At 43.1% G+C, this 12,842-nt stretch overlaps 1 protein-coding gene across 14 annotated transcripts in view; it reads right to left on the bottom strand.

Moving 5' to 3' along the window:
• NUMB (NUMB endocytic adaptor protein) overlaps positions 1 to 12,842 on the bottom strand; it is a 196,311-nt gene that overhangs the window by 2,655 nt on the left and 180,814 nt on the right. For 7 of the 14 annotated variants that reach the window (XM_050798737.1, XM_050798735.1, XM_050798742.1 and 4 more), the window contains 4 exons: positions 9,937 to 10,141; positions 6,702 to 6,995; positions 4,994 to 5,140; positions 1,359 to 1,505 (listed from right to left, as the gene is read on the bottom strand). In XM_050798737.1, the coding sequence (XP_050654694.1) occupies positions 1,359 to 1,505; positions 4,994 to 5,140; positions 6,702 to 6,995; positions 9,937 to 10,141 (793 nt within the window). The remainder of the gene's footprint in view (positions 1 to 1,358; positions 1,506 to 4,993; positions 5,141 to 6,701; positions 6,996 to 9,936; positions 10,142 to 12,842) is intronic. The other 7 variants (XM_050798739.1, XM_050798744.1, XM_050798743.1 and 4 more) reach the window with 3 other exon arrangements.

Raw genomic sequence — 12,842 nt, 5'->3', positions numbered from 1 at the left:
AAAAATATAAAAATTAGCTGGGCGTGGTGATATGTATCTGTAGTCCCAGCTACTCAGGAGGCTGAGGCAAGAGAATTGCTTGAACCTGAGAGGCAGAGGGTGCAGTGAACCGAGATACTCCGGCCTGGTGACAGACCAAGACTCTGTCTCAGAAAACGAACAAACAAAAAAAACCTAGCTTGCACATCCTCTAAAGGGCCCAAGGCAATTCATCTTCTGCTCTCACAGAGCAAAAAGAAAATAACCAGTAATCTGGCCATATCTTGCTGGCCCCTGCCTGGCTTCCAGAAATATGTTGTCTTTGTGGTGAACTGCCTGTATTACTTATGTTAAAACCTTTTGAGGCCAGGTGTGGTGGCTCACACCTATAATCCCAGCACTTTTGGAGGCCAAGGTGGGTGGATCACGAGGTCAGTTCAAAACCAGCCTGGCCAACATGGTGAAACCCCATTTCTGCTAAAAGTACAAAAATGAGTTGGGCATGGTGACATGTACCTGTAGTCCCAGCTACTCGGGAGGCTGAGGCAGGAGAGTTGCTTGAACCCTAGAGATGGAGGTTGCAGTGAGCCAAGATTGTGCCACTGCACTCCAGCCTGGGTGACAGAACAATACTCCGTCTCAAAAAAAAAAAAAAAATTTTTTTTTGGTTATTATAATTAATAGATGTTTTTTACAGAAAAACTAGAAGGTACAAAAAAGCAAAAATGAAGTGCTTTTTGTAACACTTTTTGTAGGCCTCCTATTGTACGAGGCAGGGCCTCCTCTTTCTATAGGCATGTCTGCACGTCACCAAATCCAGTGATGGATTTTCTGAGGTGGGGCCCTGGAATCTACTTTTTTTTTTTCTTTTTTTGAGACAGAGTATTGCTCTGGCGCTCAGGCTGGAGTGCAGTGGCACAATCTTGGCTCACTGCAACCTCCGTCTCCCGGGTTCAAGCGATTCTCCTGCCTCAGCCTCAAGTAGCTAGGACTAGACTATACGTGCATGCCACCACATCTGGCTAAATAAAGACAGGGTTTCACCATGTTGGCCAGGATGGTCTCAATCTCCTGACCTCGTGATCCACCCACCTCGGCCTCCCAAACTGCTGGGATTACAGGCATGAGTCACCACGCCTAGCCGGAATCTGTATTTTATAAAAGCTCTACGGATGGTTTGGTTCCACAGTCCTAATGACTATCAGTCTCTCTTTTGTTCTCCTTCACCATCCTTATGTAAGCAGCTTATTTCCAGGAGGGAACGTAGGTTTCCTGAAAGGATTCCTCCCTAGTTCCCACTCAGCTAACTGGCTGAGTTTTAGAACCAGGGTCACTTATCTGATCCCAGAAATCCTCAACACCATCTGTGGCCACCTTACCCGAACATGTGGCTGCAATTTCCTTGTTAGCAGCATCAGGGGCATGGGCCCAAGGGTTGGTTTCACGCACAGGCATTGCTACGGGTGCTAGAGCAGTATGGGCTGGCTTAGCAGCAAGCACATGGAAGGCTGAGTCAGTGCCATTAGCTACAATGGGAGCAGACAACATCAATGGAGTTAATTCATGCAGGGTGTACAAGTGATCCCTTGGAGCTGCGTCAGTCAAGTGAATGTACAATACTGGTGGAATGGAGAGAGAGAAGAGTTGATATTTGGGAAAACCATGATATCTTGCATTGGATGTACATACCATTAGGCAAAGAAGGAATTAGAGGTTGTAATTTTTAAATGGTTGTATAGTAAAGTCAAATGACTGTCCTAGGAAAATATGTTCATGGGGAGAGGGGAAATGAAACCTACAACAACAATTTCAAATTAAGGTGAACAGAGCTGCTCTGTCTTAGGAGTAGCAAAAAATAGCTAACTATTCTAAATATAGCTTAGCCTTTGGCACAATGAAGTAGGTACAGCATTTCCCTCTTCTTCACTTTTCCAAAAGGTCAAATTATGTTAACAATAATACTGGTTAAAAATAGGCCAGGCGGCCGGGCGCGGTGGCTCAAGCCTGTAATCCCAGCACTTTGGGAGGCCGAGACGGGCGGATCACGAGGTCAGGAGATCGAGACCATCCTGGCTAACACGGTGAAACCCCATCTCTACTAAAAAAAAATACAAAAAACTAGCCGGGCGAGGTGGCAGGCGCCTGTAGTCCCAGCTACTCGGGAGGCTGAGGCAGGAGAATGGCGTGAACCCAGGAGGCGGAGCTTGCAGTGAGCTGAGATCCGGCCACTGCACTCCAGCCTGGGCGACAGAGCGAGACTCCGTCTCAAAAAAAAAAAAAAAAAAAAAAATAGGCCAGGCATGGTGACTTATGCCTGTAATCCCAGCACTTTGGGAGGCTGAGGTGGGTGGATCACCTGAGGTCAGGAGTTCGAGACCAGCCTGGCTAGCATGGCGAAACCCCGTCTCTACTAAAAATACAAAAATTAGCTGGGCATGGTGGCGTGCACTTGTAATCCTAGCTACTAGGGAGGCTGAGGCAGGAGAATCGCTTGAACCTGGGAGGCGGAGGTTGCAATGAACCGGGATCACACCACTGCACTCTAGCCTGGGCAATAGAGTAAGACTCCATCTCAAAAAAAAAAAAAAAAAAAATTACTCCTTGTTTCCTTTTCAAAAGTTAAAATGTGTACATGATTCGTTATTATGTGCTAGTCATTAAGCTAATATTTTACATGCATCATTTCATTTAATTCTCTCGAAAACCCCATGAGTCTGGTATTATCCCCCTATTACAGATGAGAAATCAAAGTTGGTATGTTTTCATTTGCTTGATAAATTTGTAATTTGCTACAGAATTTCAACTTTTTACAAAGATGTTTTTCCCCCCTGTGATGTTTACAATATTACAAAGTACCTACTATTCTTTCCTCATCTCCCCTTATTAAAATCTGCAAACGCTTGTTCCTTTTATTCCAGATATCTATATTAGTTTCTACTCCTTAGCCCAACTCTCAATAACATTTAGTATGGTGTAGACAAGCACCTTCCCTTGACCTACAATATAATTATGTGCTTTTTAGGACTGGACAGCCTATGCCTATGGTGTTGGTACCATGTATATATATTTGAGATGGGGTCTCGCTCTTGTCACCCAGGCTGGAGTGCAATGATCTCGGCTCACTGCAACCTCTGGCTCCCAGGTTCAAGTGATTCTCCTGCCTCAGCCTCCCGAGTAGCTGAGATTACAGGTGCCTGCCACCATGCCCGGCTAACTTTTGTATTTTTAGTAGAGACGGGGTTTCATCATGTTGGCTAGGCTGGTCTCAAACTCCTGACCTCCGGCGATCTGCCTGCCTCAGCCTCCCAAAGTGTTGGGATTATAGGCGTGAGCCACTGCGCCTGGCCGGTGTTGGTACTATTTACCTAGGATTTGTCTAAAAGACTGCCTTTGCTTTTTCGTTGACAAAATAAATTTTTTTTCACCTAGAAACTGGGAGCCCTTCAAAGGCAGGGAAAGGAAACTGAAATATTCAATTGTGTGCACTTAGTGCCTTGTAGGCAGGCAGAATCAGCAGATTGTAATGGGTACTATATTCAGGAAGACCTGAGTTTAAATCCTGTCTGTATGATTTGGGCAATTTACTTATCCTCTCTGAGCCTCTTTTTTTTTTTCATCTGTAACACCTACCTCACAAGGTTGTTGTGGGGATTAAATGAAATAATGCATGAATACCTACCACAATGTGGCAAGCAATGTGTAAGTGCTCAATAAATTGTGCCTATTATTACTGGTATTATAAATGTTTGTTAGATGACATGAAAAGTCATTTGGTATACATGACTATGAAGGTTTATTAAAAAGAAAAAGAAGGCCGGGCGCGGTGGCTCAAGCCTGTAATCCCAGCACTTTGGGAGGCCGAGACGGGCGGATCACGAGGTCGGGAGATCGAGACCATCCTGGCTAACATGGTGAAACCCCGTCTCTACTAAAAAATACAAAAAACTAGCCGGGCGAGGTAGCGGGCGCCTGTAGTCCCAGCTACTCGGGAGGCTGAGGCAGGAGAATGGCGTAAACCCGGGAGGCGGAGCTTGCAGTGAGCTGAGATCCGGCCACTGCACTCCAGCCTGGGCGGCAGAGCGAGACTCCGTCTCAAAAAAAAAAAAGAAAAAGACCCTTGGAGGAGAAGCGTGCAGTTCTTCCAGTAGAAGCAGGGCACTATCTCCAGAGTAAAACTTTCTCTGAGCTCCTTTCGAAAGAAACGGAGAAACAGCAATTATAGCCGCTGAAATTCTACAAGTCTGTAATTTAAGTTACATAAATTCTTTGCTGACCTCCAAGTCAATATCCACTATTTAGTATCTCTGAAAACAACTTTTAACTCTTCAATGCCACAAACGCAAATTTTAAGATACTTGTTATAGAAGATGAACTACAGAGCTCAAAGGAGTGCCTTTTTCTTTATGAGCCTCTCTGACAGGGCAGAGACTAGGTGAGTCCAGGGCTTGTCAACCTTGGCACCACTGACATTTTGGGCTGGATAATCCTTTGTTGTGGGTGCTGTCCTTTACACTGAAGGATGTTTAGTGGCATTCTTGGCCTCTAACCACATGCCAGTAACACCCCCAACCCCCAACTTGTAAAGCCCCAAAATGTCTCCAGACAGTGAATGACAAATTTTGCCCCTGGTTGAGAACAACTACACTAAAGAAAGCATAACCTTTGAACCAATTCTGATGACTACTGCTTTTGGGAAACTGGCTGGGTATGCTGATCTTTAACAGTCAAGTGGGAAATAAAGTAGTAGGTTGGGACTATAGAAATTTCTTATAGAATGGGGTGAAAGATGGGCACATGCAGAATGACAAACACAGACATCTTAGAAAACAGGAAGGGGAACAAAGCACAAAGACATTGTTGAATAGAGAAATCAATGAATCTAAGACATCAAATAAGAAATTAATGGGTCTGACCAGGTGTTGGGAAGCTCAGGATGCCAACTTACAGTCAGTGAGCAGTGTACTAAAAGTACTGGTTGTAAAGAGAACAGCTGAGCAGGTCAGAGGGTACCAACCTTGGAAGGTAGGAGATTGTGGTGCCACCACTGTCACTGGTTTGGTCATTGGAGCAGATGAGAAGGGGTCCTCAGGTGTGCTGAAGGCATTGGTGATCTGTGAGCACAGGGAGCTGATGCTCTCTGCCTCCCCTTCTACCTCTGGCACTGCAAGGCAAACAGAAAATGGCTCCAGACACAAAAACAGAATAATTCTGAAATTTGACAGTATGATGCAAGCTGGCATTTTATACAGTATCTCTTGTTTATGGAAAAAAAGGCTCAATTAACTGTATGGCGGGGCTACAAAACCAGTTTCAAAAAATTTACTGGCCACAATTTCATTGGCTTTTCAGATGGGAAAGTATAAAATGTCAACAATTAATGTACTAAGGCACATCTTCCTCTCTTATTTCTTCATTTCCTCCTCTTATAACACTATTGGGAATCTGTCCTTTTTGTGCCAAGATGTTTAGCTAGCCAGATCTTTCTAGAAGACATATGCAACCTGTATGCCTTCCAACGTGTTCTCAAGGCTGTGATCTGAATTAGGTTCTGGAGCCTTTAGTAATTCTGTCAGGAAAATGGGTTAAAGTCTGGGACACTAGTGGATGCTCAGTGCTTTTCTCTGTAACAACTATGATAATATCATCAATCTCATTTTTCTCCAAAGTCTCTAGTACTTAGCATATGATCATGTAACATGAAAAAGTGAGCAGAGGTGTAGGACGCTAGGGCCTTTAATCTTAATACAGACCCTAGGATACTTTTGTATCACTAAGGAAGCTAATTATGTGTGCTAAAGCTCTGTTTGCTCATCTGTAAAGAGAATAATAGTTTTTATTCCCTGTCTGCCCTAGAAGGAGACTGAGCTGAAATGAGGTACCTGAGCTGAGAGCTGAAAAGACCCTCTGTAATCATCTAGTCCAACTATTCTTTAGGCCTAGTTTCATCTGTCAGATGAACTTAACTCTGTACTTTTATACCATCAGTAGGAATGGCCTATTGAGACAGCTTCCTCATATTCTGTTATAGCAATGGCTTGACATGTCTCAGAGCGAGGTAAAATAGAGCCCAACAAAACCACTGACCAGATCTAATACTTTAGCTACAGATTTTATGATGAGGATAGACCTATAGGGGCTGGCATAGCTGTACAGAGGCCACACGAAGGCCTGTGGGACAGTTCTGAAAGGTAATGAATATTTGTGAACAAGTCCATTGTCTGTGATGAACAACAGATCTTAGATGTACACGAGACACCTGTCTAGAGTTTCCTCCCTATGGAGCCAACCAGCCAGAAGGACAATGAGCACATATCCATTTCTTCTGCTGGTAATGCTATGTGTTTCTAAGGCCTCTTTAATTAATTCCCTGCTGGGTCCCAAATGGCAGAATAAGAATAGAAACTTGAGACCCTTGATGTTTGGAAGCAGGTTGGCTGAGAGGCAGTGAATGCCCTTACATCGAGACAAACCACAAATCTTGAGGCTTGGGCTAGAAATTCCACAATGGCTCTGATGCCTGTTTGTTGAAGAGAAATTATGGATTCACATCCCCCTCCATGGACTTTAGTTTTCCCACTATGGGAAATGACAAAAGATAACAACTATCAACCAACCTCAGGGAAAGAGGAATGCCTAGTTTAATGGGATCAGTGTCTTCATGGGAAGTGATGAGAATGCTTCAGTGCTCGAGTACCCAGTGAGTCAGGTAGATGCTACATTACCTGCATTTTTAATGGGGAAATCAGTCTTCCTCTGCATAGTGGAAGGCAACTCATTGATGCGTAGGGATAGTTGGCGTTTAAAGGGTGACATCTTCTGGCTAAGAGCAGGAAATCCTCGGAAAGAGCCTTGGCGAGCAAGCTGTTCAATTGGAGCATGCCGGCGTGGGATGGCATGAGGATTGTTCATCTCCAGAGAGGTCGTGGCATCAGAAGTAGGAGAGGTGGGAGAGGATGGGGATGCAGCAGTGTTGCCAGGGGCCACTGATGAACCAACGACTATCTTATCTGTTTCAGCTCAAGAAAATAAAGAGAATGAAGACCTTAGCAATGTCTTCAAATAAGTTGAGTTTACAGAGCTGACAAATGTGAAAGCCCTCTAGGTCCTTTTACCCATTTCCTTCCCAATGTCTCTTAAAAGGTAAGTTAGAAGTAGGGTTCAGATCCATTTTCCAGACAGATAAAAGGCTTAGTAACGTACTATATGTCTACTAAGACAGAAATGTTAGATCTTTTATTCTCATTCAGTGATTTATAAATTAAGACTGTGAACAAGATCTTAAAAACCCAGTTCCTATGAATTCCTAATATATGGTCTTTTAAAGAATGATTCATGATTTTCAATGCTTGTGTGTTAGGGGAGGAGAACTTTGGGAACTGCAGCATTAGAAAGGTCTAAATAAGCATAAGTTTAACCATGTATCTTTGATTAGGTGTCAAAGAATGTCATACATAACAGTCTTTATTTATTTATTTACTGTTGGAGATGGAGTTTCGCTCTTTTTGCCCAGGCTGGAGTGCAATGGCATGATCTCGGCTCACTGCAACCTCCACCTCCCAGGTTCAAGTGATTCTCCTGCCTCAGCCTCCCAAGTAGCTGGGATTATAGGTGCATGCCACCACACCCAACTAATTTTTTTTTTTTTTTTTTTTTTTGAGATGCAAGCTCCGCCTCCCGGGTTCACGCCATTCTCCTGCCTCAGCCTCCCCAGTAGCTGGGACTACAGGCGCCCGCCACCTCGCCCGGCTAGTTTTTTGTATTTTTTAGTAGAGACGGGTTTTCACCGTGTTAGCCAGGATGGTCTCGATCTCCTGACCTCGTGATCCACCTGTCTCGGCCTCCCAAAGTGCTGGGATTACAGGCTTGAGCCACTGCGCCCGGCCCTAATTTTTTATTTTTAATAGACACGAGGTTTCATCATGTTGGTCAGGCTGGTCACAAACTCCTGACTTCAGGTGATGCACCTGCCTCGGCCTCCCAAAGTGCTGGGATTACAAGCGTGAGCCACCACGCCCAACCTAAAGCAGTCTTTAAATCATGCATTTGTGGTTCATTTGAATAAAAGCATGCAGTAAATAAAATTTTGAACTGGATTAAATTTGATTAAATATAAGACTGTGGGTACCAGTCGAGTCCCATTCTGATTGTGACAAATCTCAACCACCAACTCTCACAATCCTTTGTAGATCTTGGGACTCAATCTCTTTGCAGTTGCTGTACATAACAATGAATATTATTTGGTGGTATTAAAGAACATGCTTAATTAGTGAATAGTCTGAAGACCACTAAAGCATATTAAATAACAGTAATACAGGTTAAATTTTCTAGTATAGATAGCATGATTTTTTCCCCCTTTGGCTTCCTGGTGGAAATATTCACAAGAAATGAAAAAAAATCACTATCAATAATTTCATTTCAAATAAAAATATGTATGCTTTTTTTTGGAGGGGGGTTAAGAATTAGAGCTGTTTGGGTCAGTATTTTAGTCAATGCTGCTATCTAAAAGGGCTGGTTTAAGGCCAGGTGCAGTGGCTCACACCTGTAATTCCAGCACTTTAGGAGGCCAAAGCAGGCAGATCAACTGAGATCAGGAGTTCAAGACCAGCCTGGCCCATCTCTACTAAAAATACAAACATTAGCTGGGTGTGGTGGCATGCACCTGTAATCCCAGCTACTCAGGAGGCTGAGGCAGGAGAATTGCTTGAACCCAGGAGGTGGAGGCTGCAGTCAGTGGAGACTGCACCATTACATTCCAGCCTGGGCAACAGAACTAGACTCTGTCTCAAAAAAAAAAGGAAAAAAAAAAACCACAAATCAAACCAAAACAACAACAACAAAAGACTAGTTTAGAACTAAAAGGTTATAGTAAAAAAATTATCATATATATATATTTGTTTGTTTTTTTAAGAGACAGGGTTTTACTGTTACCCAGGCTGGAGGAGTGCAGTGGCATGATCACAGCTCACTGTAACCTTGTACTCCTGGGCTCCAGCAATCCTCTGGTCTCAGCCTCCCAAGTAGCTAGGATTATGGATGTGCACCACCAAATATGGATAATTAATTTTTTTTTTTTTTTAGGGATAGGGTCTATGTTGTCCAGTCTGGTCACAAACTCCTGGCCTCAAGTGATCTTTCCTCCTCAGCCTCCTTAAGTACTGAGATTATAGCTGTGAGCCACTATACCTGGCCTCAAAATTATATTAATGTATATTAGTTAACCTGAATTGTTTGTGCTTGTCTTGTTGGTTTTAACCCTACTTATATACAAGAATGCAAAAATATTTTCAAGCCCTATCATTTGGTTCTAAAATATACCCATCTCACATTTATAGACTGCCGACTAACTTGAATGTTTGTACAGGCATTTCTGCTGTGATGCCATGTGTACCTAAATAAAACACTCTATAAAATCACACCCTAAATTAAATTAACAGAGCTATGGGAAAAAAGAGTTATAGGCTTACCTCTCAAAATCTATAGACTTTTGTGACTAGAAAGCACTAAAAACCAGCAAAAATCTCATATAAGCAGTATTACTGTTAAATCTCTCTGCTAGCATCATAGTCTGTGGATGCTTTGCAGCCTTAAGCCCTGGGACCTGTGCTGCTTTCTTTAAGATGCAGGTACTTGCTTCATTTGCTTCTCATAGAGATCAGATGCATCCGAATTAAAAAGGTATCTCAGGATGGAAGGAAGCGGGTAAGAGATGTCTCTGCAGCTTCTTCAACCGCACTCTGATTCCTCAGATAGCTTACTAGAATGGAGTACATATTTTTGAAGCCATTCAACTAGCCACTCTAATGGAAGCAGTTTTTAAGATTTTCAGCTTTGTTATAAGGTTTTATATTGCTAAGGGTTCTCTTTGATTATGAGAAAACTTATCCCTGGTAGCTTCAAAATAATACCTTGTTGGGAAAAACTGCATTCCATAAATACACACTGTAGAACAGATTGTACCTTTCTTGGCATCTTGCATTTGTTTCATGATCTCCTCTCTTTCTGCTTGTTCAGTGGCTGTTGTGACACGGAATGATCCTTCTCTTGTAAAAGTGGTTCGACTAGCATCAAAAGTAGCAGTCACTCCACATTCCTTCTCCCGCTTCTGCTTGCGCTCTAAACAGGCTGCAAAAGCACAGCCTACTGCATGGCTCAACCTTTCACCCTGTAGAGAGCAGGTTTTAAAAGCTTTTCAGAATTACATTACTAACAATTACATAGAAATAAGCCCTTTTTTTTTGTTTTTGAGACAGAGTCTTGCTGTTACCCAGGCTGGAGTGCAGTGGCGCAGTCTCTGCTCACTGCAATCTCTGCCTCCAGGCTCAAATAATTCTCGTGCCTCAGCCTCCTGAGTAGTTGGGACTATAATCACGCACCACCACACCTGGCTAATTTTTGTATTTTTATTAGAGATGGGGTTTTGCTATGTCGGGCAGGCTGGTCTCCAACTCCTGGCTTCAAGTGGTCTACCTGCTTCAACCTCCCAAAGTGCTGGGATTACAGGCGTGAGCTACCACACTCGGCCCAAATAAGTCTGTTTTTATGAAAGCAAGATGTTGCAAATTCCAACTTAAAATTGTTTTAATATATTCTCATATGCCAAATTAATTTAAATGAATAAATTTTCTTAGGTAGTGCTTATGATGGTTCAATTCACTGTTACAAGCCTTGAAGTAAAGTGATAACCAGCAACCTGCGCTTTTGCAAGCAGCCATGGAGAACTCTTTATCACTTAGGCTCTGTCATGTCAGCCCTGGCCAACAGCTTAGAAGACTCTATGCAAAGTTTCAAGCCTTGACATGCGAGCTTCTAGTTGCCCTTTGGGGAAGGAGAGGGAATATTTACCAGCCATTTCTAAGAAACTACTGGAAAGGCAAGGCATATTTCAGGAGCTTAATGCAGTGTTAGTATGTCTAGGAAAAAAAGGTGCAAACTTAAAACTTCTGATAAACAAATACAATTCCAGTGATTAAAAAGGAATGCGGCTGGGCATGGTGGCTCACATCTGTAATCCCAGCACTTTGGGAGGCCGATGTGGGCAGATCGCTTGAGTCCAGGAGTTTGAGACCAGCCTGGATAATACAGTGAGACCCTGTCTCTATCAAAAAAAAAAAAAAAGAAAAGAAAATTAGGCCAGGTGGGATGGCTCACACCTGTAATCCCAGCACTTTGGGAGGCCGAGGTGGGTGGATCATGAGGTCAGGAGTTCGAGACCAGCCTGGCCAACACGGCAAAACCCCATCTCTACTAAAAACACAAAAATTAGCCGGGCGTGGTGGCGGGTGCCTGTAATCCCAGCTACTTGGGAGACTGAGACAGGAGAATTGCTTGAAGTTGGGAAGTAGAAGTTGCTGTGAGCTTAGATGGCACCATTGCACTCCAGCCCGGGCAACGAGAGCGAAACTCTGTCTCAAAAAATAAATAAAAATAAAAATAAAGGCCGGGTGCAGTGGCTCAAGCCTGTAATCCCAGCACTTTGGGAGGCTGAGGCGGGCAGATCACCTGAGGTCAGGAGTTCGAGACCAGCCTGACCAACATGGAGAAACCCTGTCTCTACTAAAAATACAAAATTAGTCAGGCATGATGGCGCATGCCTATAATCCCAGCTACTCGGGAGGCTGAGGCAGGAGAATCACTTGAACTCAACCTGGGAGGTGGAGGTTGCGGTGAGCCAAGATCGTGCCACTGCACTCCAGCCTGGGCAACAGGAGCAAAACTCTGTCTCAAAAAAAAAAATAATTAAAAAATAATAATAATAAAAAGAAAAGAAAATTAGTCGAGTGTGGTGGTGGTGTGTGTCTGTGGTCCTACTTGGGAGGTGGGAGGATCGCTTAAACCTACAGTAAGCTGTAATTGTGCCACTGCACTCCAGCCCGGGTGACATAGTGAGACCCTGTTTCAAAAAACACTAACAATGAGACAAACGCTTTGCTGTCTCCCCTTTCTGAAACCTCCCTCTAAGCAACCCTCCTCATTTATGGCCCTCAGTGCTTTTAGGTTTTCCCCCATACCTTTCCTATCTTCCTCTAGCTCTCTCTAATTCCCAACTCTACCTCCCAACCAAACACAGGCAAAAGCGAAAGCATGTTTTCATCCACACTGTCTACTTATAAAAGAATTAAGCAGAGAAAACCGATTTGTGTGTGGGAGGAGTGGAGGACGTATGTATATGAACAAAACACTGCTTTATATAGATACACTGGATTACCCAGAGTCAATTTAATACATTTAATGGATTATTTTTAGCAGGGTTATCTGTATTTTAAACCATTTTGCTAATTGTGGAATAAAAAATCTAGAGATGGTATAATTGTTGGCATCATTCACAGTGAGAAGAGATATTTGGGAACAGGAAGTCTTTTGTGGTGTTCTCAAAATCACACCACGTAGGCAGCTGCTCCTACACACAGCTCTAAACAAGTCGTTTCACTGGATTTTGCATGACAGTGTCAGTTATCATAAGGACAGGTAGAGGTTTAAAATGCTTTATGTCCCTAAGATTTTACTACCTTTGACTACTTTTTACTCTTTTAAAACTTTTAAACTTTTTAAAAAAACTTTTGACTACTTAAAGACTGACAGAATTACTCTATGAATCCACATGAGTTTCCATCTAACTTCCCAGTAGGACGATATTAGGCCAGATGTTAAAGCATGAAACAGGAGTACTGAAAGATTCTTCGAATGTGTTTGCATTTGAACGCAGCTCTATTATAAGGACAAAGCTACAGGTCAAGGAAGTTTATTCTTTCTCCTAGGCCTAGGGCAGAAGTTGTTGCAGAGTGACCTCATCCCCAACCAACAGCATCATCTGGGAACTTTAAGTGCAAATTCTGAAGTCCCAACCCCAAACTCACTGAATGAAA

This window comes from Macaca thibetana, chromosome 7 (assembly GCF_024542745.1).
Source record: "Macaca thibetana thibetana isolate TM-01 chromosome 7, ASM2454274v1, whole genome shotgun sequence".
NCBI lineage: Eukaryota > Metazoa > Chordata > Mammalia > Primates > Cercopithecidae > Macaca > Macaca thibetana.
This window is presented reverse-complemented; position numbering and strand designations above follow the sequence as displayed.